Here is a 26604-nt window from a genome sequence, read left to right as displayed (position 1 = left end):
AGTGTGTGCATGAGTAGGCATGTGTGTGCCCAAAAAGTCTTGTGCAGAAGCATCCATCTTGTGGACCAGTCCTTTTTTCAGTCGCGTGTATCTCCTTTTGTATGGGTCTCCTCTGCATGTTTGCACTTAAGTTCCTTGTGTTTAAGAGGCTTGTACTGGTCTTACCTTGTCAGGCTGAATAGATCCTTGCCTTTTTGGAGCTTGTCCCTCTGTTGGGCAGTCTTATACAGTGTCTGCAAGCTTGCAGGGAAGGTGGGGTGTTCATTGTGCAGGTGTAGCACAAGCACAAAGCTTTTGGCAGCCGGTGACCCCGGCAGCAGGAAGGTACTGCCTGGGGACTCCTGCTGTTTGTCACTGCCTCTTTGCCACAGCGCACTTCTGCCACATCTCTGTGGGGAGAAGGGGTCCTGAACATCATTCCCAGTCATTTTGCCTCAGGGTCAGTCAGATTAGCCCACCAATAAGGCACTGGAGCTCATTGAGCTTGTTAGTTGACTAGCAAGCAGTTGCAGGAAGCCTGGAGGCAGAAGGTGACCCCTGGCTGATGTTACCGGGGGGTTGTTCACAGCACATGTGTATCTGGCACAGTTTGCTTTAAAAGATGGACGTTTTTAGTGGAAAGCTCTTGCTTTACGTAGAAATTACGTACAGTGCACCAAACAGCGTGCACGGAAGCATCGTGCATTGGTTTGCTCTCGCTTCTCGATGTAAGCTGTGGTTTCGTGTACAGCCCGGCTGACGGCAAAGCTGGCTTCGTGCTAGTGCTTGTCCCCTGCTGGCTGAGTGGGGCTACCGGGGATTATAAAAGGGGGAAAAGGAGTCTGTCTGACTTGTGAAGGCTAGATCTGTTCCTCAACCTGGTTCGTGGTGCAGCCCAAGCACCAGCAGTGCCAGCGCACCTGAGGTGGCTGAGGCCTGTGGGAAGAGCGGTGCCGGTAGGACGGCTGTGGAGGGGGAGCACTGCTGCTGAAGGCCAGGCATCCTGAACCGCAGCAGCACCACGGCCTGTGTGCACGCCTCCTGCCTTCAGGTCCTTCACACCCATGCTTAGGTGCAGCTAACTCCAGCCCATGCCTAAGCACATACGCTGGCCATCAGCCTCCGCACAAACCCTGCCGCAGTGTAGCCGCCCTGCCTGTGTTCAGCCCTTGCCAGGCCGATCGTTGCCCCAGGTGTTGGCTTTTGTTTCTTCAGCTCCCCCTAAAGGGGAGATTTTTAAGTGCCCCCTCCTCTCTTTGGGCTGGCTGAGGTGTTTAGCGTGTTCCTCAAGAAACATCTTCCGGCAGAGCAGTGTCTTGCTGCTGTCTCCAGTCTGCCTCTCCTCTGAGGTGAGCTCATGATAGTCTTCAAGCTTCCTCTCCAGGCTCTTGCTGTATTTCTGGTGTTGGTACTGTTTATGATTAGCTTGCTTTTCCAGAATCCACTTGTCTCTAAATTAAAAGAAAAAAAAATCTGCTAAAATGCCACCTACTGACTAATGCTGTAAGCGTACTCATCTAATCTGTGACTTTCTTGTCCTTCCTTTCGTGACCTATGTTTGCCCATCATTAGATGACACTATGTGGATGCATGCTGCTGAGAAGGGAATCTTTATTCTTCTGAAGTTCTATTTCTCATAGGACTCAAACTCCTGTGAAACGTGTTTGCCACATTCAAATGAAAAATATTTCAAAAACTGTCAATAACTACTACATCTATTCAAACTAGATACATTGACACATTGTCACTCAAAGTCTGATATGCAAATATCCTTGAACTGAAATTTCCCATGCCTGCAGTGTAATTGCACTCCCCACTATTGCATGTTTCCTCTTTTTTTTTTTTTTTAAAAAAAAGGGGGGGGCAGTTGAGCATGCTGTAATAGAATCATGTTTAGGGTTTGGTATTAATACATAGAAATAGTACAAAAAGGGCCATTGAATCATGTGATGACTCAGAAAGAAACAGAGGAGAACTCTTTCTGGCTATGCAGAAATGTCAGTGGTTCAACATGAGAGCAGAAGTCTCTTAAACATGCTGGAGGGGACTGAGTTTCTTCATCTGGTTTTAAAAAGTAAATGAAGCAAGTCTAGCAAGGTGCAGTAAGGAAGTGTGGTGTCACATGCAGCTCTACAGGAAACAAGAGCGAAGCTACTGGGGAAGTTCAGAGCTGGGTGACTTACAACGTATTCAACTAGCACAGGTTAGTCTTTTATAATCGTCTTTTTAACCATCCTACAGGGGTTTCGTGTATGTATTTTCACTGAGTTTTGGTGGAGCGAGGACTAAAGCCATCAGCATGGCTCGTGTCGTGTTAGCAGCGAGTGAGCGAGGTGGGCTTCCACAGGACCTTACAAAGGTAAAAGTAGGAAGCTTGTCTCTGGGTTAGCCCGGTTTGTGGGAAGCTTGGAGCCTGCCCTGCTATACAACAGCAGCATGGAGCTGAATCCAGTTAGAAATATGAACAAAATTTTCTCCGACTGGGTGAAGTTTCTCATATAATCAGCAAAAGGTGTGGATGTTTTATAGAGGGGTTCAGTGTTAATAAATACCAGAAAGTGCTTTCTCAAACACAGGTTAAAGCTACTGATTACAGTGAGAAATTTGTTTTGTTTGTTTTTTCTGGTGCTGACTCTCTAACTGTTCCGTTTGATTTTGCTGGTGCAGTCTCTCTGTAAGGTTTTCTCTCATTCCCTACGTCTGTTGAGGAATTCCATCTCTGCCTTTCTGTGCTGGAGGCTTTTTGGCTTGGCAACCCGCTGTACTGGGAAAGAAACAGCACCAGTTTGGTGCTGGAGCGCTTGGAGCTCTCAAAGCAAGTGTGTTTGGGGGGGTGTACGTTTTGTATTCCTACAGAAAAAGTACGGTTGTTATTTTTAACTGTTGCAAGAAAAATCTGATTCATTTTTTAATGCAAAGTTGTAGGGAAAGTTAAAAAGAAGAAACTTCAAGAGGACAAAATGCAGAATATTTTAACAGCACTTTACAGACTCTGAAATACAGCTTGTGGTGGAAGGGTAACTAAGCAGCTCTCCATCTCTGTCTTTCTAATGGGAAAGATCCAGGGAAAATGAATGAAAGAAGAAAATCTCTCCTCCTGTGTATATGAACTTCAGCAAAAACATGGTCCTTCATCCTTCAAGGCAGTGCCTGGTGTTCCCGGGCAGCATAGCAGTAACGGCAGTATGGGGCGAGCCATGCAGGGAGGCTGGTGTTTGGGGTCGGGGATGGGTCCTGCCGCAGCGACCCTGCACCCTGCCCAGAGCTGTAAATGTAGCCCAGGGATGCTTTTATTTGGAAATAGAAGCCTTGCAGAGCTGCCTGTCAAGTTCTGAGCTCTGGAGTTTTAAAAGCAAGCCTCTAGCCTTAGCCGGGCTCCTCTGCTTCTGCAAATCTAGCAGATTGTGCAAAGAGTGCCACAGTTCTGTCTCTAATCAGTCTTTCTGCTTTGTTAGGGTTTCTAACCTCCAACTCTGAAACTCAAGTCTGCTGTATAACTAAGAATGTGATTTAAAACCAATTTAGTAAAATCCAACTGCAGACATTTTAATTTCAGCCTAATCCTGCTTTATAGTGGTTCATCTCATACAGATCAGGAGTTGTTTTAAGCTAAATAAAATGGCTTGTAAATAATATATTTGACCTTCCGCACAGTGGTTAGTGCTAGGTATTTGAAAGTGAATTCAAAAATAAACTGATACACTTTTCCAAATAAATAAAGCCCACTGCTCTTCCTCATGTACCAGGAGCAAGCCCAGCCAGCCAGGACCGACAGAGGAGGGGGAGAGCATAAGAGGAGAGGGGGGTTCAGAGCGGGCCCCTTGCACCAGCTTCTGTTAGGAAAGCCAGGGCAAGAATGTTTCTTTCTCAAACAAATTAAAAAGGAAATATGCAAAAGGAGGAAAGGGAATAAAGAGTACAGACTAAACAAAAGGAAATAAATATGGCTTGGAATGGGAGAGAAGGAAACCAAAAGAAGAAAATAGTAAAAAATGGAACCAGATGGGGACAAATTCTGTGCTCAGGAAAAAAAACTGCTCTTTTACTGAGGTTGGGAAGGAAGGGGAATGGGTGTATGTGTGTGGACATGTTCGTAACACCTATGGAAGAAATGGTTTTTGTTTGTTTGTTTATTTTTTTTTGGGGGGGTGGTTTTGCTTGCTTGCTTTTTGTTTTTTAATGGCTTCTTTTCCATGGGAAGTATTAGTTTAAAACTTTGTAAGTCTGAGATAGCTTCAAAGTTAGATGAAATCCACTTTAAATTTTTCTTAATTCTGCAAATAGAAAAACAGAATGCACACAGTGCCACTTAAACCTCCAGCCAGTGATGCTCCCCAAATTTGCCACGCCATGTTGCCCTTTAGGCTTCGTGTCCCCAGTGCACGAGGATTCACGGTACTGCATTGTCCTGCTCTGCAGGGGAAAATGTGAGTTAAAATCTGTAACGCCAGCTAATGCAAACCTGAACTGTACAGGCAGCTTCAGAGAGTTTATTACAGGATCCCCTTGTGGGTTTCATTTCACCACACAGTGCAGGCACAGGTTTTGTACCAGTGAGGAATTGGAGTCTGTAGACTTTGATCTCTCAATGTAAGTAAACCCATAAAATGCTGAATGGGCACCGTTCTTGTATTTTCCTTTAAGTTGACAGGATTGTTAAAGGCATGTTGTTGTTTTTTATTGTCAAATACCTCAAATGGATAAAAGCGCCTTTTGCTGAGACATCGTTTGCAGCACATCTCTCTCATGTACTGCTGGCCATTCTCTCCCCCTTCCTCCTTCTCACTCAAAGGCAAGTTCTGCAAATCATTTCTGTAATTAGCTGCTAAACACATCTAGAGGTTGAAGGAGGTTGTTTTTACTTTTGTTTACTTGATTTGTTTCAGCTTTTTTATGCATTTTTCTCTAGCCTAAATTATCAAAATCTCTACTTGTCAGGAAACCATGGCTCTTTTAAGAGGAACAGTAGACAAGTCTATTCAGCCTTCCTGCTGTATCCATCCACATATGTTTTTAGGCTTTTCTGCTTTCATTCCACCATTTCTACTGGTCTTTTCGATATGCTGCTGAAGTCAGGGCTATTATCTCAAATTTGTTTGAAAACAAATTGGGCGTTTTGGCCTCAGCAAATGATACTAGGAGAACAAACACTGTATTTGCCTTTTGTTTTCTTCTTTAGATGGAGACAGCTTCCTCTTTACACACGGCCAGTTTCTCACGCAGAATTTCTCCTTAAGCAAGGAAGTGTCCAGCAGTTACATACCTAGGCTCCCTGGTCCCCACCATTTCAATTTTGCAATTAATAGTGGTGTCTTTTTCTTCCTTGCAGGAATGTACGTCCTGGGAAATGTTATTGTGTCTAATTAACTTCAGCAAGTGCATTCTGGAGTGAATTTGCCAGGCCTCGTGTTCTTCCCGAGCGTCTCTCCAGCTGCTGAGGAGGTACAGAGCCCTTGGGGTCTGCACAGGGGGACAATGGGAGTGGGGAGGCGTTACTGCGTGCGCAGCAGCATGGGAAACCAGTGCACAGCATGTATAATCTCCCAGCTATAGAAGGCCTATAACAGTTCGAAGGCACAGGACCATCTCATAAATACTATTAAAGGTGTGTTTATTTGCAATGTGGTGATTGTGGAAAAAAACTTTTTTTTTTTTTCCACAAAAATAATTATTTTCCATGTAGGATTAATAGCAATGCTGTTTTACTGCTGTGATCTGACATGGCAATACATTTCCTTTCCTAATGTCAGATGTAACTGCCGTAGGTTGCACTTGCTTCAGAAACCACAGCCTGGAGAAATCTGGGTGCCAGGCTTGGGAGATGAGTGAGGGAAGAGTTAGCCTCATGACTTGACAAACTTAGTTTGTGGCTCCACACGCAACTTGAACCAAGCATGCAGGATGAGGATTGGTGCAAGACCTCCTAATACTAGTTATTCCATGCAAATGAAATTACAGCAAAGGCGGTTTAGATTGGGTACCTGGAAAAACTTCACTAGCTGTAAGGCTAGAGAAGTACTAGAATAGAATATTGAGGGATATGCAGAATTTCTTTCACTTGAGATTTATGAGAAGAAATAAATACCTGACAGGAATGGTATAAAGATCATCAGTGGTACCTCAGAGGAAGGAGAAGGGTAGATGCCCTCCTCCAGCCTGTCATTCCATATTTCAGTCTCCTTGTTGGCAGTGACTTTAAATTTCTCTGGTTATTGATGAAATCTGGTTAGTAATTTTAAAGGCAACAAACAGTTTCATATTTATGGTACAGAGAGAGCAGGTACATGTTGCTTCTGAGTTTCTTGAAAATTTTGCTTTTCTCATTTGAGCATCACCAGATAAAGTTCATTATGCTGTGTACTGTGACAGTGCTATCAAGAGCAGCTGGTGAGGTAAACACCAGGTCTACTCATGGTGTGAAAGGGAGACCTGAAAAGCTACACTGTGCTGATCTCTTGGGTGAATAGTTGTGGGAAGACAGCAGACAGCTCATTTTTATCATGGATCTCAGGACTCTGGTACTAATGGCAAAATTTACATTCACACCAGCTATGCAAATCCAACTTGATCTGTGTTGAACAGAATTTCCTAATAGCAAGTTTTGATGGCTCACCTGAAACAGCATTTGGCTGCAGGTTTGGCTTGTGCAATGGGCACATTGACAGATACAGAAGAAAGCAGTGATCCCTGCAATATCACTTGTTTGAGGACTACAGGTAATCAGGACCAAAGCTGAAGAGAGAGTGTTGACTTCATGAGAGTAATAATGTCTTATGATCTGATAAAACTAACACACAGCTTCCTTCCAGCTGTGGATTTGATCCAGATAATTTTTTTTTTCTGTTTCTTATGTCTCAGTTCTGAAAAAACACTCTTTTTATCTGGAAGTTTATGGCCTCAAACTTGCAGTTGTTCTTAACTCTACATTTAATTACTAATTCTGGTTTTGGAAACAGATGGTAAAAGTCATGTTTCAGTCTGTCATATGCTAAATGTAGTCTCCAAACTTACTTAAAGTAAACCCAATTTAGATCTGCCCTGTGTAAGCCAGCCAAACCATTCAGGTTGAACAAGGTTTCAGCCATGTTTTAAAGGATTCAACAGATGTGATGCTAACTTTAGCTAGGGTTTAACAACTGGGACAGCCACTCTTATTACAAAGAAATTAAAAGGGAAATTGGCTGCCAGCCTCAAATACCTGTTGTGTCAGGGCAGCTGCACTGAGCAGACCAGCCTGAAGTTTTCTCCTCTGAGCTTTTGGTAGTTTGGCATTAGAGAGGATGAATTTGAACAGTCATGTGGAGTAAGAGGACGTGTTAATGAAGTATGCTCTGAGGAGGAAACACAAGTGATAAATGATGGTATGTGGCTGCTCTTGGGTTTGTGGGCATGTTTTTTTTCATGGGGGCGGTGTGCCGTACATAATGGTTTAGATCAAACAGCACCAAACTACTACTACTTATGCAAAAAGTTGTATTCTCAATACCAGCAGGTGCTTGGCTAGATCTACTCTTGCAAGGAGGCAAATTGCCTCCAAAATCCCATGGCTCCTGGTGTGTCCTGCCCAGGCTATGGAGTAGGCAGGTTCAGGGCTGCCCGCTGGGAAGGAGGTGAGGTGCTGGCCTTGTACCTGGGGGTACCTGGTCCCGGGGAGGGCAGGCGAAATCTTATCTCGGCCCTCTGGCAGAGCCACCTGCCCGGCACATCCACCAGAGCAGGGAGGGACCTGCACCAACAGCCAGATACAACCCGACGTGTGAATGGAGCACAGTGCCCTGAGGCCCAGCACGAGGCTTCACCCTGACCGCACTCGCTGTGTCTGAGCGCCTGGCTGTCGGAGGTGATGGAAAATGGCTGGAGTATAAATATGTAAAACACAACACAGACAGTGGGTTGAGATTGACTTGGGCAGAGGCTCTCCTTAACTCGTGTGGGCTCTGGCAGTGTCACAAATGGAGCGTGGTGCTGAGCTCTGGCCCACGGGGATGCTGCAGCAGGTTATGCGGCTGCGCTGCCCTCCTTCCCAGGAGGGTGCCGTAGAGCACGCCTCCTCTTAGTCTAGGGGAGGATTGGCTAGTGCTTGCTGTTAATCCATGAAAGACGTTGTCCTGCCTTTATTTTTTGGCAGAACCCCTTAATAATCATTCTTTCCAGCTTCTCTTCTTCACTCACTAGCTCAGTGTTTGCCATCTGCAGCTGTAAAAAGTTGTTTCCAAAGTGAAATAAATTGGAGCAAAGACTTCTGTAATCGGAGATGTGGAGGAGAGCAGAAGGGTGTGTTTTACTTTGTTGTCCTTGGTTGCTTTTGGTTTGACTTGTGCCTTGCTTTAAACTAGTCCCCTTTATGGGACTTTGGGGCCCCCTGCTCGTGTCTTCCCAGCACTAGCTCCAGGGGCACCAACGCAGCCCATGTCCCTGCTAGTACCAGGCAGCGATGGATCTGGGCAGTCAGCAGTGCCAGATCAGTGCAGGAGTGGAGCAATGAAAGCATGAACCTCTACAAATAGGAGTTAGATGCTTAAGTTTAAAAATGTATCTTTGGATATCAAAGTTAGTGATTGCCATTGTAGTTTTTCAGGACTTTTGTTATTGAAATGATGTTTAAATTAAAACAATCAGTTCATCAAAACCATTTTTCTTCCTGAGATCAAAGGTGAATTCAGCACACATTTAAATTTCAAAATTAGAAAGCTTTGAAATTACCTTTTTAAAAAAAAAAAAAAAAAAAACATTTTAAATACATACAGCAAATGTAGGCTCTGCTGAAATTTTCACTCCTAAGGAAAAAAAATATATAATTTCAGTTCCATTAAATAGAAATTATTTTTGATCATTATTTAAAAAATAAAAATCCTGATTGAGATAGAAATCTCTGCATGTCTCAAAGTTTGAAAGGATATAAAATTAGCTTCCTACTTGCCTCTTTTTTGGAAAATACATTGTTGAATACTGTACTATACCAACAAACACAAATAGAGGTTTTAATGACTCTCCAAGTAAAATAGGAAATACGAATTCAGAGTCTGAGTTAGTCTTTCATGTAACATTAGAATTACTCTGAGTTAAAAGAACCACAGAATGATACAAAACAGAACGTGTACCTTGTCGTCTATTAGATAATTGCTAAAATAAGTGGAGAAGCATATGTTATAAATGAAATCTTCAGAAACTATCTTTAATTATGGGGCTTTTAACTGGACAAGGAAAACATTAGGTTAAGTATAGACAGCCTAACTGTGCGCCATTGCTGTGGCTGTTTACACTGGCATCATCCACTGCAGATGTGTCCTGTGAGTACCCAGGTGCATATGTGCAAATTTCATAATCCCAATGTCAAGGCTGAGTGTTCAGTTAGAGTGCCAGGTGTAAACACCAAACATGCTGTTTCAGTGTTATCACACCTCACGGGGTTTTATTGCATACAGTCAAGTCCTGCTACAAGACTAGGCCGAGCTCCAAGATGTGTGTAAAAATGGCTTTTCAAAGTTATTTTGAGTTAGTTTTGTTAAAGCTGTACTCCAGTAAGTGAATTAAAATGTAGTTGTGCTCGGTCAATAGTCTGATCTCCACGTAGCCTATGGTGGTATAAATACAAAGAATTACTAGTATTGCCTGGATTTATACTCTTTGCATTTGGCAGCTTATTTATACAGTAATTGAAACATCTCTTAGCTGTACCTTCCTTTTCCAAGTAACTCTTGACATTTTTTCTTGCCAGAAGGCAGCATTGGAAATACTTAACAGAAAAATTTATCCTTGTATTACTCAGGATGTTTTCCAGATCGCACCAAATGGAAACTGTTGGTGAGAGGAGCAGTACATGAGCACTGCGGGTGACTTGCATACATGCAGACTCAGATGCTGAAGGCTAATGTCTGTCCTATTATGCATGGAGAGGTATTCAGTGTACTGTGGGTTAGATTTTTACTGCTTCACACAGAGCCAAACTAAAGGCGAACAGAGGAGGCAGAATTTCAGGTCTGCCCTTCCACCAGTTCTTCCCTGAATGGGAGTCTGAAATAGCAGCCCAGGGCTTCAGGATCCTTGCCAGGCGATCTCCATAAACACCAATCTCCCGTTCCACCTACCTCATGTGGTTTCAATTCACGAGGCTGATCTGGAGCTCACCTCCCAGCTGGCCAGGCAGTGAGGGTGTCTCCAGGCCTTTGCTCCTCCACCCAGCCCTCAGGTTGGCCCCTGGTCGGGGGTGACCTTCTACAGGGCAGTCACCAAACCACTAATTCTCTCTGGAGCTGCTCGTCCCAATGAGCCAGTATGGAGCAGGAGATCCTCTGCTTGCTTTCTGTATGTATCTCCACTGGGTACCCCTTCATTTTGTCCAGTAACCAGTCTTGGAGTCAGAGAAGTGCTGGCTAGCTCAGAGCAAGGCATGTCATGGGTTCAGTATCAAAAGGGGAAAAAAGTTCTCCATCTGCCCTGCTGTTCTATTCCTAGAGCAGCTCTCATAATTTACCATGCATATTCACATTACTACTCATGGACTGTATCTTCCTCAGGTGTAAGTCTCTGTAGGTTTGTAGTGAAACTATTGCAGTTCATATCAGCTAAGTAAAGCTGATACATCTTTTACTCACAATAAAAAAAAAAAAAAAAAATTTAAAATCAAGCTTTTCTCACTGTAGTAATGAAGGCAATTGATTTACACAGTGAACATGGGTATACTATAAAATCTATGCTGGCTTTTTTATTGTTGGCTTTTGCTTTTTTTTTATTAGAGAAAAAGATGGTCTGATTTGGAAGAATTTTTATCTGATAGAAAGAACCAAACAATACAGAGATAATGGCAACCTTACATGTACTTTACTTAGTAGTTATTTGGTCTGTTAGTTTTGTACAAGCCATATGATTATTTTTTTTTTTTACTTATTGTATAATATTTTAGTAGCAACAATGTATTGCTTCTTCTATCCACTTCTCTGGAATGAGTTCTTGTTGGATTCCAGCCAAGCAAATAATCTGATGGTGCAGGAATGTAACATTTTGGACTTATTTTTAAATGGATTAGAATGAGACATCATTTGCCAGTACTGACAGAATATTAGGTGAGCATGTAAATTCACACCTGAAATGGTTTGTTCTCTGTCGCACCTTTGCTTTTCTTTGGTGTTTTTAAATGCATCAATTTCAATCCAAAACTTGTAGGGTAGGACAGTGAAAGTTCAAATGTCTCTCTTTTCCTTAATGCACCTTGGACTTGGTTTTATTTTGGTGGTTGTTATTGTTTTTATTGCTTTGGACACAGTTTTTAAAGTTCTGTAGACCCTTCTGGAAAGATGGTCACCTTTTGGCCCCAGTATCCACCTACTTTGGGGTGAGCTAAGGCTGGCTCCAGCATGCAGAAGAGGTGACAGGGGACTGCTTGCTGAAACAGACCCTGTTTATTTCAGATTATTTTTTGCCTTCGCTTTACCCTCCCTTTTTATTATTTCCATCCTGATTTTAAGGTCCAATCCACAGATTTGTTTTTGTATTGCTGAAAACCTTTTAAAGTAATTATTGAAACCATAGCAGCCCATCTGACTTAATACAAAGTACACAGCAGGCCAAACCTCAGAGGGCAGAGGCCCACTTCCAAACCAGCAAGAACGGATGCTGAGAGCTGCTTTGATGGCTTGTGCAAATGGACACTTGGTCATCCAGCTCCCTGCACGTGCAGATACCTGGTGTACCCAGCCCAGCTTCACAATGCTTCAGGGTTTGGGGGCTTGCTACTACCAATCGTAGTAAATACTTAAAACCCTTACGTATTCAAAGTAATGGTATATATTTAATATATATTCATTTATACCTTGATAACCTGAAAAAAATATATCCATTATTGCCTTGCTTTGTTTGCAAACTTTCATTAATCCCCTTGGGAATTAGAAAATAGTAACTGTTAGTAACAGCCCAGCAGAGTCTACGAAGGGCTTGGCTTTCCATAGTTGTAGTATTGAAATAAGCATTTAAATGGCAGATCAAATGCTTTTTGCATCAGACATCAGGAAAGATGTGCAAACATGGGATATAACTCATACGCAGAATGAGTCTGCATTTAGTATTTAGTCAGTCTGTAAAGTCTGGTGCGACTTTCCTTTCAGTTTGTGGTCTGTGAGCGGGGCCCGGAGGGAAAGTTACGGGGGGTTTTTGGTAGGTCTTGGTCTGTTGAGGCAGATGACAGTACATCTTGAAGCTCACTCTCCCCAGGCTGATGAAGCAGGATGCCAGCAGTGCTGAACTCAAGCGATGGCATTTCTGTGCAGGTTGTGGCTGTGGTCCTTGCCCCACCAGCCTTATGTGTCCACAAGACGGTGTTGTGGGAGCCAACACGAACCTGGATTGCTGACTGCGACATTCCTCAAATGCATTACTTATGTGCACATATGATTCACAACCTCACAAATGATCTCGTTCATGATCAAGCCACACTGTGCGGCTGTGCACAACAGAAAAAGTCAAGACACTTCTTGGGATGTGCTCTTCTTAATCTTTAGGTGTGTTCATCCCAATCAGCTCAAACGCTTTCAGCAGTCATAAGGTGCCATGGGTCTCATCCAGCCCCCTCTGAAAGTTGGCCCGAGCCGTTCCACTTACTGTAACGAGAGTAAAATCAGACTCTCCAGCTCCACCCATCTTAAATGAGGTTTGGAGTCTCAGCTCTTTGCAGCTTCACATTCATCCAAAATTAACTCTCTGGATGGAAAATATTTTTTTTCTTTTTAATTAAAATCTCTACCAGACCCGGTCACCTGTTTCTCACAAAACTGATTTATGGGGGTTGCTGCACTGAACAGAGGCTTTTATTGACGGTAATCTGGCGCTGAGGCAGCGTTCGTTTTTCTGCACTGTCTGTGGCTGAGCGGGCTGCCTTATGCTACGCAGATCTGGGGCTCTGCTTTGTTTTGTTTTTCCCACACTCTGGACAGATCAGTCTTTGATTGCTCCTCTAATGACAGGTATTTGAGTTACCTTCTAATTCATGTCGACACCTGGGCTGTAAAAACTCTAATGCACTCTTGCTTGTGTGCTTGTCCTTCCCTGCTGACTGCCCCAGCCGCTCAGATTTTTGTTTGGGCTTTTGATGTGAAATATGAACTAATCTCTGAACACTGTCGTTTTTCAACGTCCTTATAGGAGCTCTGCAATATTTACAAGAGAGAGGGATTGGAAAACAGAGTTTTAAATTGATTCCATATGTCTGGCCCTGATGTACCTCAGATATTTCCCCTTTAGAGGTAGTCACCATTTTAATATCATTTTATAGATGCTGGCTGTAGCAGAGCAGTCACAGTTCACTGCAGGTTTAGTAAGGCTTAGCTGGTTGCGATGAAGAAAACACTTTAAAAAGCCTATTGGAAAACTAAAGCCAATTGAATTCTAGACTTAGGCCTATGGAGAAGTAAGGTAATCTGACAGCGTGTGATCCTTGTTCCTTTTCCATGTGCCTTCTCTGCAGTAAGATCCTTCCTTTCCCCTGCGGCTGCCTCTCCTCCTGCTGCTCAGAGCGAGGGCAGCCTCGGGAGTGGAGCTATGCAGGTCGCAGTGCTGCGACTGCCATGCCCTGGGCATGGGACGGGATGTTTTGAGGTGTCCAAGGGCTGCCACTACACAACCTGCACATCCAGCCAGCTGCCTTCCAGCCCAGCCTCGGGATCAGCAGGGAGAGAAGCCCCTCTGCTTGTAGTCACCACTGCTGAGGGGATCTGTGGCACGCTGGTGGGTAATCGTGGCCAGCAGAAGTCCTGCAGCAACATCCCAGGGCTCTCTCACCAAGCTGGGTTCCTGTGACTTCTTTCCATGCTGGCTCAGAGTTGCAACAGCTCAGCTGTCCAAGAAAACATTCAGACTAATTCCTAATTCCTGACACTTTTTGGCCTGTTTTACTACAAAACAGTGGAAAAGGGAAAACAAGTCCTCCAGGCTTCTGTCAATTTGATTCAAATGGAAGAATTTCTTTCATGCTCCACAAAGTAAACAAGGGGTCAGACCTGCAGCGTCCTAAAAAATAGAGAGAGAGAGCTTGATATGCTATATACGCTCAGATGGAAAGGCAGAGAAGCCAATGTGAGAGGAAGTTACTTTCCCACGTCGGAAAGCTGAGCAGCGCTGCCTGGTGAGGACATGCCCACAAATCTGGTGCTGGCAGAAGAAGTCCTGTTCCTCAGGTGGTTTGCCATGCTTTCTTCTGATTCAGGGCTGAGTGAAGCTGGAGGCAATTCTGAGAAAACCTTAATTTCTGAATCAGGCTGTCCACCCCACCAACAGCTCTTCAAGTCTGAGGCTGCTAAAGCTTTTGAGAGAAAGCTGCAGCAGTCACCTCCGTAGGAATGAGGCATTGGAAAAAGCAGTCCCATCGGAGAGAAGCTCTTGGACTTTCTTACAGGAACAGTGTTTTGTGACCAGAAAATCCCTGTGAGGAAGGACAGGTGAGGGAATATGATGGAGAGAGATGTCAGATCCTTGGTCGCCTGGGTATGTTGTTCCAAAGTGGAGAAGCTGTCCCTATAGCCCCTCGGCAGCACCAAAACAAGGGGCCCTTTGTTCAAGGCTGTGCTGAGGCTTGCCTTGAGCCTGGGTGAATCCTGCATTTGCTGTGTTGGGCAGCGTCCCGAGGATAATACAGTCTTCTACATTGTTCCAAACATTTGGGGTGACCAAAAGCTGCTTTGGATGGTAGGTGGTTGAACACTGTGGACAACTGTGCTCCGGACAGCTGAAGTAAGAGCTCAGGCACCAGCAGCTCAGTCCTTACCCATCACTTTTGCCCAGAACAGAAGCTTTTTGCTGTTGGGATTTTCTTTTTGGGGGTCTAAGGGGAAAGGCTTCCCTTTTCTTGGCAGGGAGTGAGCAGCAGGAGGCTGTAGGGTTGCAGGTGGTGTCCCACTGGGACACATCCTGTAGTTGGGGATGTGCTCTCTTTATTTGGCTTGATCTCCTACTGGGGATGGCACATGGGCACATGTGCTTGCTGAAGGTTAGCCCTGAGGGTTCCTCCAAGCACAGGCGGCTTTGCTGAGGTCCTGCTTCACAGGCAGGGTTCCCTCATTGGGGAGGAAACCGACCCTCAGAGTCCCAGCGGGCAGAAGTATTTCTGTAAGCACTGCCTGAAAGAAGTTAGAGCGGCATGGATGGGGTGGAAGCAATTTCTATTTTCAGAGATGTGCTGTCTGCTATAGTGTACTCACCGAAATTGTCAGCTTTTCTCAAGCCAACATCCAAATGCTCAAAATGACCGAAAGCTCTGTTTTTTCTTCCAAGCACCGGCTACAGCGGTGACTGGGGCCATCCTCCACAGTTAGCCACTGCCAGTGATCTTCCACATATCTTGAAAAATATGTCACTGAGAAGGAAAAAACTTCTTAAAATACTTGGATTAAAACAGCATTCTGACACCACAGTGGCCTAGTTCTTAGCTGTAATTTTCCATGGATACAGCACCGCTGGATTTCTGCAGTATAATTCTGGTTGCCTCTGACAGAGGAGACTTGCTGGACCCAGCTTGCTGTGGGCCACGAGCACACAGGGCTGGTCCTGCCCTTGGCATCCTGTGGTTGTGTGCTGGCATTTCACTTGCCACTGACGCCAGTAATATGCGTTGTTGATGTTTTCCTGTGACAGTAAGAAGTAGATCAAAAACACCGAGGGGATTTTAAGACCCAGGGGAATTGCCCAGTGTGAGCTGCAGCCCCATGCCCGCCCGCCGGACACCTCTGGGCTCTCATGCCCAAGTCAGTCCTTGCAGGCTGGTTTTCTCTGCCCCAGCTTTTTATTTTTGCACAGGGGGTGGCACTTCTCAGTCCGGGTGGAAAGTCGTGCTCATACTGCGTATTTCAGGTACTGCTGAGTTTCTCTGAAATGCGAAAAAGTCCCGGATAAAATGGGCTTCCTCTCTCTGGCAGCGGCATCTCCCCAGAATTTCCCTGGGCCTCATGCATCCATGGTAACTTCTTCTCTGTCTGTCTCCCTTTTGGGCCTCCAGTTCTCTGCGAGTGACCTTAAGGGTGAAACAGTGGTGCCTCCTCTTACTACCACAGCTTCCTCTGGGCAGAGTGAGAAAACCTGCCATCTCACACCACTGGGATGTCCTCTCCTGGGCCATGCAGTCTTGTGATCCCTGCACCAAAAGGAATGTAGTTTCAGCCTGAAACCATTCTGAAAAGACCAGTCATTGATGTTAAAGGGCACAGAAATACTGAGAGTGGCTTTTTAGGCATCATTTTCCTTCTTTATCACAGTTAAGAGGAGGGAAACCCAGGCTCTCCTGCTAGAGCTGAGCAAGGGGCAGATAGACAGCATCCCTCCCGTGCCTCAGCTGCGTCTGTGGGGCCACTGCAGCGCCTGTCAGAGGCTTTGCCTTCCTGTGCGGGTGTGTGGCTGAGCCCAGAGAGGCTCCTAAGCGCTCTTTCTTCACCATCTAGGGGAATTCCTCTTGAGTGTGTTCAGGTAGCTTCATGCTGCAATGGGTTGGCCTTGGTGTCCTTGATGAACCCTTTAGGGGTGTTAAAACCATCTGTCTATTTATAGGTATTTATAAGTTTCTATTTGTTTAGAAACTAACCCCTTGCTTTAGCAAAAAGAGAAGAAAAATATCTGACGTTTTCCAGGTGGGATTAACTGACACGGTGTTGTGCAGGTGGGATGTCTTCAGCATCCCCCAAAGCTCTCCTTCACACCTGTCCGCACCCTGCACTGACCCCCTTGGTGCACGCATCCCCGACAGCCTGGGGAGGACAGAGACGCGTACTGGTGGTACGGGCACACCAAGGGGAAGGAGGGCCTGCGGGGGTGTGAGCAGGTTTCACAAGGCATCACGGTAACTTTTATTTTTTCAAAACGGTTCCGTAGTTCTCTACTCTGTTGAACATGAAAAAATATTTTAGTCTGTATGGAACTCTTTTTTTTTTTTTTTTTTAATGTGGGGAAGAAAGTTTTTAACCATTTCCCAACTATTTTGTTGTAACATGTTTAGTTAGTTGTCTGTTTTGTTTTGAGAGCTACCATACCAATGTACGTGGTAATCTAGCCTAATCTTCTCAAATTCAGATTTTTTAAATTTTCCTTTCTTTCATTAGCAGGAAGCACTGTGTTCTGAATGAACCAAATCAATACCTTTTTGGAAGCTGGGCACTTTTGCATAGAGGGACATTCAGCATTTTAATTGGTGACTTCATATTCTTTCCCCTTGAGTTCTATCAATTCTATTTTATTTCTGCAGTTGTTTGTTCCTTCCTCTTTTTTCTGCTTGGAAATTAATCATGCAGGAAATGATTAACCACAGAGAGCTGTCTGTCTGCCTCTGACTCAACGCGTATAAGAGGGGAGCCTCGAAGCGGCTTGAAATGGCTGCATGCAAACAGCGCTTGCACTGCAGTTTGCGCCGTCCATCCCACGTCAAATGTCACTCTGTTTAGCACTTGTAATGCTCCTGAGGTACCAAATTAAATTCCAAATGCCCCAAACTTGTTTCAGTTTAGTGTTGCTTATGGATGGCTTGGCAGAGCAAGGGGCTGCTTGCAGAGTGCAATATACGCGGTGTCTCTTCTGTGCTTATATTTTCCATGAAATTAGCCCTTGTCATGACGTGTAGCATATCACAGCATCTTTATACCACTTCTGCTAGTGAGGGCCAGCTGCACCTGGTAGCTCGCAGAAAGCAGAGCTTGCTGGTGCAGCTCTACTGGTCTGGCTCAACTGGGGCGAGGTGGGCATCTCGCTGGCTACTGGCCGGGGCGGCTTTCCGAGCTGGATGAAGGTACCCCCTGGGCTGGTGGTAGCCTGCAGGGAGCCTGCCCTCACAGCAGAGGCTCTGTTGAGGTAGTGTAGAGTGCATGCAAGGAGGCTGGCAGCCTGTCTGATGGCCATGGTGGGATCTGCAGCCGCAGTGGGGTCCCTGCCACTGCTGGACCTCCGCACAGTGGGGCAGGAGCCATGCTGAGTTTGCCAGCTGGGGAAATTCTGCTTCTGGTCCTATAGGCCTCTGTTTGGAGCCCAGAGGCTGGCATTTTTTAATCCTTGCTGCTGTAGCATCAGGTTTTCTTTAAACCTAGTATTTCCCAAATAGCTTTTCAGAAACAGCGGTAATTGCACGTTTTCTTGGCAGTTGTGCCAAGGACAGGTGCACTGGGTTCCAAAGTACTAATGCTCCTCTTGACTTGTTCTTAGGAAATCAGTTCTTTTTCGATACCCCACAGTGCTGAATGTTACAAGCAGCTTGGTTGTTAGCAGTAAGGTAGAATTTATTACTGGGCGGATCGGTTGCTGTTGCAGATATTTTATGGTGTCAGCTGTTAGCAATTGGACGTAACATCCGTTCCTTAAAATAGGCTGTTTCCCACTGACCAAGAGCAAATAATGAACCACAAGTCCATTGCTGACCTACAGAACGATAGCCAAAGCTTCCCTCTAGCTGCGGAGCTGCACTTAGCATCCCAGGACATCTCTGTGCAAAATACAGACCCCGCAAAGCAGCAGTGAGTGAAGCAGCAGCAGGATTCAAGCCCGGCACCATGCAGGCTCGAGCCCAGGAGGTGCTGCAAGTCCCTAGGACCAGCCTCAGCACTGCACTGTGTACACAAGCCCCAGATCACTGTCCCTGTACAGTGCTTTATTGGTCTTCCTGCAGGCTTACCCTGCTCAGAGTGGCGAATCCAGAGAGACTTTTTTTTTTTTTTTTTTTGCTTACAATGTCAATCAAAGAAATAGATCATAAAAAAAACTAGCAGCCCTACAGCCCGGGTGAGTTGGAGTTTCAAAGGCAGTGGTGCCGTTTCTTACTGCAGTTTCGATTTGAGTTTCTGATGCTCTTTTGCTCAGCAGCAGAAGCAAAGTCAGGAAGGGGCAGAAGTACGGGTGAGGTCGTGGCATGACTTATGTTTTTAGCTAAAATTTTACAAACTGGTGTGTTTTACTCACTCTGCGTTATACTTCTGTGTGGGGGCATGCAGGTTTTTGACTAATGCTGTATTATCTTTTTCCTGATGGCTCCTGAGGGAAGTAGATGCTCCAGGACATATCGGAGGCCTAGGAGTCACATTTCAGACTTGCGCAGGGGAAAGCTGTCCTTTCGGTAGGCTCCGGAATACTTCTGACTCAGCCAAGTATTTAGCGATACACACTGCGTTTCTAAACAACCAGGGAGGAATGTCAGTGCCTTTACTGGGTGACCAAATGTAGTCATCTAAAAGGCATATTGCAGCTCCCAGGCCTATTTAATAACTTGTGTTTGCTTACCACTGTTAGCTTGATTTGTCCACCCAAAATTACTCAAAATCATCACATCCATTTCAGCAGATCCTTTTTTAGGAAAATTTAATTTAAAATTGTCAAAGCAAGAACGCCACATGCAAACAATTCTGCAGAATACTTGCACTAAACTTGAGGCCAGTGCTTCCTGAGTTTGGCCTGTTGCAGAAGCTTGCCCTGCAAAATGCCATTTTCCAGACCCTCTAGCAGCTGTATCAGGGCCACAGGGCTTGTTGAGCAGCAGATAGACTTGAAGCTTACCAGCATGCAGCTGCAGATCTGGCTTCCACCCCTGCCCTGCCAAGAAAACCCTTCGATACCAGAAGAGGTGTTAGGTAGTCTGCAGCTGATCACTGTGGGCACATTGGAGAAGCATCCTTTCTCGACAGGACAAGAGTAGAAACTAGATACATAGCTAGTATAGATCTATATATACGTCTATACATATTTCTATATAAGCACATCTCTATATTTGGGTGTATATCTCTGTATTTGGGTGTATATGCATCTAGAGAGAGAGACAACTATACATCTGTATGGAAAGATGTCTCTCTATACACATCTCTCTCTCTCTGTGTATACATGGTTATCTATGTATCTATCTAGTGTAGGTCTCTGGAAGAAGGCATAGGCAAGCAGGAGGCCCCTGGTGCTGTTCCCTTCTTGCCCCCTGCAAGCAGTGTGTGCAGGGAGGGTTTTGGAGGGGCAAGGTGAGTCCGTGGGGTAGCAGCTTCCCATTAGAGAGCTCAGGCTTCAGGTGCTACCTTGCTTCCTCTCCATTGCCATCAATTCCTTACCAAACTGACCTAAAACAAGCCAGTGAAAAGGAAAGAAAGGAGAAAAGAACAGCATGAAGACAGCAAGAGGTTAAGAAACAGGGAGGTGGGTGAGTTAAAGCATTTGCAAAAATGCTGCTGTTTGGAGAAGGTTCTTCCTAGACCAGCTAGCTCGCCTGCTGTGTGCAGGTTTGAGCTGCCTTGAGGAATTCATTAAAAATCTGATTACAAACCAAACTTTATCCTCCCTGCTCAAGGAGCTTTTCCCTTGGCACATGGAGCCCCAAGTAGATTCAGGGTCCGTTGTCGGGACTGTTTCAGTCTCTTACCAAAGCAGTGTAGGGAGCAGTTTCTCTTTCTCGTTTTAAGCAGTTGAAGGAGTTAAAAGCTTGGTGAAGTAGCTTACTGGCACAGTTAGAGACAACTGCAGCTGCGAAAAGGCTGCGTTAAGAAACAGGATGGTTGTGGTCTGCTGCAAGAAATAATTTTCCTGTTGACTATTTTTTTAAACAGGAAGTTGAAGAACAAAGCAGCATTAGTCTTAGTTCTTTTAATAGAGTTCAGATTTTAAATACTGAATTTAGGATACTAAGATCAGGAAAGGCTGGGGCTTTGCGCAGATTTTTATGTAAGGACCAAGAGCCGGGAATGTGGAAGTGCGAAGGACAAGCGGATTCAGGCGGGTCCTGCAAATCTGAACCTTGTGCTACTCTGGCCACGCGATTGTAGGAGAGGTAACTGTCCACAGGGTGGATGAGAAAACGTGTGTGGGTTTGCAGGATTTTGTGAGTGCGTGTGTTTGCACAGTGCTGCACAGACTTGGCTTCGCACAGTTTCCTTTTTGTCAGTCCGGCCGTCTGTCAGCTTCCCCTCTGCTCTGCTTGTGCTTTCTCAGTAACAGGAAAGAGCAACAGCTTCTGCAGCAGAGGAAAATAAAACCTCCCCACGCGAGAGATAGCGGTAGTGCCTCACGCCACTCTGAACTCCTGTTTTTTTTCTCACTAGTCATCTCAACTTAGGGGTGATGTGCTTGTTTCCTTTCCAAGCCCCTTTCTCCCTAAAGATTTTAGACAAAATCTGTTAAAGTCTCCTTTTAGAAAGTGTTCTCATCTCAGGAAGGCAGCTCAGCAGTTTTTCGTGTGGCTTTATTATCTATATTCTAATTCTGCCAAAGCCTGAGCATCTGACAGGATACAGCTGTGCTGCTAACCATTTTTTTTCTACACACCTATCACAGATCATCTCAGAGGTATCGCAGACTTTGTAGGTGGGGGCCCACCTCAAACGGTAACTGCAAGTGCCATTTTGTTTCATTCTGAACATTTCCCTGGTGTTCATTCAACCTCTGAAGCATGTTGTACCTACCACAAAGCTGATTTGGCAGAGAATGCATTGCTGCAGGTCTCCTTAGTTTTATCAAAACCAATTAAGTGACTTCAGAAAATGAGCGATGTGCATTACTGTAAGTAACCGAATGGGGACATCAGCGTGGGGTTATCTGGAGAGTAGCCCCCATTGCTGTCACGCTGACCTGCCCTGTGTAAATAGTGCACACAGGGCACACATTGCTGCTGGGCCCTCGCCCCTGGTGGCGGGATGCTCTGCATACCTCCTGCACAAGCACACGGCCGAGCCTGTCAGCAGGTCTCTTGAAGCAAAAGCATTTTTAGGGGCAGACAGCACACCAAATTGCTGAAATGTCACAGCACCATTAGGAGAACCTTGGACCCTCCACTAGGCACGGTTCCAACTAGCAGTGTGCCAGAATGCCACAAAAAGCCCTTTTGACTGGAAAAAAAAATCCTCAGTGCTTTAGTGCTTTTTTTTTTTTTTCTCCTATATTTTGTTCCACTGAGTTTCTCTCTCACATATGCTTGTCCTCAGATTACCCAAGGTAGTTCTGTTTGGGGTGGGGAAGAGCAGGAGCCTGCTGTCGGACAGGGAAGCTGGGGAAGGCTGGTCTCCAGCCACCAGGCTTTCCCCTCTGCAGCAGCTGGCGGCTGCGGACTGGCTGCCTGCTTGCTCCTCCTCCCCAGGGAAAGTGCACTGAGCATGGCTGGCTTTGCTGCTCCTGAGAAGGAGGAAGGTGCATTCAGAGGTGGTGACGGAGCCTGGCTCCTTCAGAGCAAGCAGGGACAGTGGAAAAAGCATGGGTCTTTCCTAGAGGTCTGCAGTTCAACCCCACCCATAATAGTGGGGGGTGTTATCTTTCAGCTATTTAAGAGCTTTGAAAGGTCAGCATCTCTTTCTGAGTATGATCTTAAAGAGATGATGCCTTCTTGAAGTAAGGTTTGGTGGTGTAGCAGTGGGATTACCTGCTATACTTCCATGGGAACAGGATTGTTGGATTAAACAGAGTTCAGTTTTGTTGTTTATTGTTGCATGCAACCATATTGCACACACGCACACAATCCTTGCATACTCTTTGCTGTAGCAAAGCACAAAAATGCAAAACTAGATGTGTCTGTGAGTCTGCATGGCTATGGAGATCATGCAGGGAGTGCCTGTTTAAGGATGCAGCTGTTTTCCATACAATGAAACATGAAGTGCTTTTTACTTAGTCCTAGAAAATTGAATAGATAATCCTGTTTGATGCAGGGTTGGTTTGGTAGAAAGCACCTCCAAATGTGACAGATTTAATAATCTCTGGGTCTTTGCATTTCTGTATTTTGCTGTGCAGGTTTCTTAGCAAGATCAGCTGGAGCTCAGCCTTCCACCATGCCTGTGCCTCCTCCTCCCGCTCCCCCTCCGCCCCCAACACTGGCCTTGGTAAGTTTTACGGGGGGTGGATGTACAGCATGCACTGTCCTCTCTTGCTGCTTGTCATGTTGGAAGAGACATGCAGCAAGATGACAAGGGTGGGTATGATATCTGGGGAAAGTTTTCCTACATTTTATTTACAGCTGATTGATCCTGCAAGAGGGACTGTTACTTCCGTTCCCTGTCAGTGCCCATGCGCATGTCACTAGCCACATTCACTCTCCATCTTCCTCTTCCTCCCACATTGGTGGTTTGATCTGGTGCAGGGATCCTGGGTGGAGAGGCACAGCTCACCTAAGTCAGAGGAACTGAAGTCTTGCTCTCCCCTTGCTTTTTTCCAGCCATGTGCTCTCACCTTCTCCCTTGTTCCACTTTAATACTTACATGACCTAGTGGTGAACTGGTTCAGAGATCCTGAGCTGGCAAATTACAATCCCTAAAATCCTAATTTTTTTTAAGGATAGCTCTTAACTAGCATAGCTCCCTCAGCCAGCCTGTGATATGAAGGTACAAGACCCACTGCTGGCACAACATGGTGGGTGAGACTACATTGGACCTGGCTTAAATCAGCCTAAACTGGAATGGAGCCTGCCCTGGGCTGCTTGTTCTGACAGGCAGACAAGAAAGAAAGGCTTCTGGAAATGCTATTGTAAAGTACTTAAGTGTTTTGATACCAAAGCCCTAGATGGTTGCACAGATAAGCTGGGCTGTGCCCTGCTGCGGAAGAGTGTTTCCCTCACTGCCCACCATCAGCAGATACCGACTCTGCGCTTGGTCGCTTCATGGCAGCTCTCACCACATGTCAGGACTTTTCCATGACACTGATCTGCTAAGTTAGAAAACTTTTCAGGAATCACCATTTTGTAGAAGAAATCACATATACGTGCATGTGTGTATAGCTAAAACTCCATCTTTCTTCTGAGTTATCCAGAATTTGTACAGTTTGAGTTTCACTACAACTTTCAAGAATGTCCATCTTTTGGTGCAATCGGATTGAACAGGGACAGACTACTCAGTCTACAAAATGGCAATTTTCTGTAGATGTACTTTGGCTTTCAAAAATTAGATTCTTGAATTCAAAAATATATATTAAATAAATAAATAAATAAAAGTGTTGTGTTTCCACTGAATTGCATGTGTTAGAGTAGCAGCACTGTTTGGAGCCTCTAGTCAGTGAGAGGCCAGCTACTTATAACGTCATTCACAAAACCAGATAAGGCAGGTTACCCAGTCTTGTGCTGTTAAAGCAGAAACTGAGGTCTCAGGTAACTACTGTATTTGAGCAGAACTTTGTAGCTGGAACTTGAGGTTTATTTTACCTCCTCATTTTTCATTTTATTTTGCAGGCAAATACTGAAAAGCCAACCCTAAGCAGGTCAGAACAAGCAGGGCGAAATGCTCTACTATCTGATATTACCAAAGGAAAAAAGCTAAAGAAGACTGTTACTAATGACAGAAGTGCTCCAATTCTAGACAGTGAGTATGATCCTACATGTCTGAGTTTGTGTATGCTTTAATGGTTCTACGTATCTGAATGCAGAAAATTTTTTTAGCTGTCATCAGATTAACTGATGTGGGAGAAGCAAGTAAAACAGAATGCCCAGGATTGGCATAAATTCCGTTCTTCATGGGTTAAGCCACCTGAGAAATCAAGTTGTGCTAATGAAGTGTGAGTGTCAGTTTGTTTGCTTACTCTCATACAGCAATTTGTTTTCTCACAGTCACTTAAACCAGAACACCATGCCAACCCTGCTAGGAGACCCGCCAAGAAGCTGCAGCGGCTCAGGCAGGCAAACCCTCCTCAGAACTGAGGACAGCACAGAGAAAGTGCACAAAAGTAAAGGCAGCCTTGGCATGGCACCATTGGCCTGTTTAAGGGCCTGGTACTGGTCAAGCAAAGCCCCACCTGGGTGCCGCTGGGCTGGGGTGACTCAGGGCTGGTATCGTTGTGGCTGGGCCTGGTTGCTCAGCCTGGCACGGCGCGGCACCTCAGCAGGCCCCAGTGCAGGAGAGGCCTCCGTCCAGCTGAACTGCTGCTGGGCCTCACTGCACACCTTGGTGCATGCCGAGAGGAGTCTGGAAAAGGCCATGTAGCAAAAGCATTGGGAAGATGGAAAAAAAACAGGAGACGGGCAAGGGACAGAGGCCTGCTGTGGTGGTAGCACAGCACTTATTGCCCAGGGAGAGGAGACGTTTCCACAGACTGATTAGCAAATGTGATACAACTCAGTCCAGGTCCAGCCATGCAATTATAGGCTAGACTGTGATGGGAAGATGATGAGGAAAGAAGGAAACACCAACAGGAATGTGACCAAATAAGAATTAAAAAAAAAATAGGCACAGTTCAGCAGCCAGCCATGTACCTAGCTTTAAACTTCTGAATATCATTTTTGCAATCAAATTTACATGTTCTAGCTACTCTAATGAGCTGGAGAAAAGCGGTTAAGGGGTTTAAAGGAGGGCTAAACAGTAAGATTAAAATTATGTGGCCTATTATCTTGTTTACATGAATTAACAAATCGTGATGAAAGACTAAAACATAGTAGCAGCATTTCTCCAGAGGTTCACACCCTATATGAGTCAGAACCAAACTGAATTAACATGCTTAAGAAAAGAGAAGGATCATGTGAAACATTCCCCCATGAACGCATTCTTCCTCCTTTTTTTCTGGGTGGGATTATTAGGAGTGCTTTTCATCTACAGGTTTTAATTACTTTAAAGTCAGTGAAATTTTTACCCACCCAAAGTTGTGGAAATCGAGATGCCGAGAAATTAAGCAATTGATCCTCAGCCGTGCAGCCTTGTCATCGGGGAGCTGATCTCCACAGATATCCCAACCTGTGGGCCTGATCATTTTGCACTGATGTTCCAAGTAGGGCTCTTCCCTGTATTTGTAATTGTGGAAATGCTTTAACTTTACCTGTAGTGCTCCAGTGTTGCCACAGCAGAAATATTGATATTAGAGGAAAAACAGAAGAGGAAGGAGGGAACTGATTAAAGTAGTTCCATCCTACCAGGAAAATTGGCAGCTTATGATCATATCACTGCATTTCTGAACCTGCAGGAAAGTAATTTCCCCGCTAGGCTTTATTTAAATAAGTAGATGTGTTGCAATGAAATCAATAGTGACAGAAGTCTATGTATTCCCAGAATTGATCACCAGAAATGCCTCCAAGAGGAAGAATGCCTCTCTCTGCTCCCTCCTTTCTCATTTCCCATTTTCCTCATTTGCCATGTCTTTCAGTTTGCTTAAGGAGAGATGGAGGTGAAGGATGAGAGCAAAGGTATGAAGAAATGGAAAGCAGCTATGTCAATGTTAAGAAAGAGAACATGATATTCTCAAAGGCCCTATCCATTTTCAGTTCTAAATTCTCCAGAGTGACTGTTTCTCTGCTTTCCAGTCCAGAATAGACTAAAGGAAAGTGGTGGCTTAATAAAACTCAGTAGCTATGTTTATTGCGCCACCTCTTCCATGGTGCAATAGTGGTGGTAGTGGCAGCTGTGATGATCCAACCTGTACAAAGGCTTGCTTGTGTATTTTGAAAGCTTGTCCTTTTTTCCCCAGTTACAAGTGTTGCTCTATTCAGAGTACTTTGCAGGATCAGCCTTGCTTCCCTGCATAACACGGGGACTTTTTTTTTTCCAACAGAACCCAAAGGACCTGGTGGAGGTGGTGGTGGCTTTGGTGGAGGCGGCGCTGGCGGCGGTGGGGGTTTTGGTGGTGGCGGCGGCGGTGGTGGCAGCTTTGGTGGTGGTGGACCACCTGGCCTTGGAGGCCTTTTCCAAGCGGGAATGCCAAAGCTCAGATCTGCTGCGAGTCGAGATGCTGGTAAGAAAGACCTTGCGG

At 45.2% G+C, this 26604-nt stretch overlaps 1 protein-coding gene across 7 annotated transcripts in view; it reads left to right on the top strand.

The window, feature by feature from the left end:
• The window catches only part of WIPF1 (WAS/WASL interacting protein family member 1), a 54572-nt gene that overhangs the window by 15727 nt on the left and 12241 nt on the right, over window positions 1-26604 (top strand). Inside the window, exons 1-5 of one of the 7 annotated variants that reach the window (XM_027461335.3) lie at window positions 1937-2182; window positions 5309-5421; window positions 22678-22766; window positions 24104-24233; window positions 26407-26586. In XM_027461335.3, the coding sequence (XP_027317136.2) occupies window positions 22716-22766; window positions 24104-24233; window positions 26407-26586 (361 nt within the window). In that variant the 5' untranslated portion in view covers window positions 1937-2182; window positions 5309-5421; window positions 22678-22715. The other 6 variants (XM_027461337.3, XM_027461336.3, XM_072040963.1 and 3 more) reach the window with 6 other exon arrangements.

Source organism: Anas platyrhynchos, chromosome 7, assembly GCF_047663525.1.
Source record: "Anas platyrhynchos isolate ZD024472 breed Pekin duck chromosome 7, IASCAAS_PekinDuck_T2T, whole genome shotgun sequence".
In the NCBI taxonomy this organism is placed as follows: Eukaryota; Metazoa; Chordata; class Aves; order Anseriformes; family Anatidae; genus Anas; species Anas platyrhynchos.
Note: the sequence above shows the minus strand (reverse complement) of the source record. Positions and strands in the feature narration are given on the sequence as shown.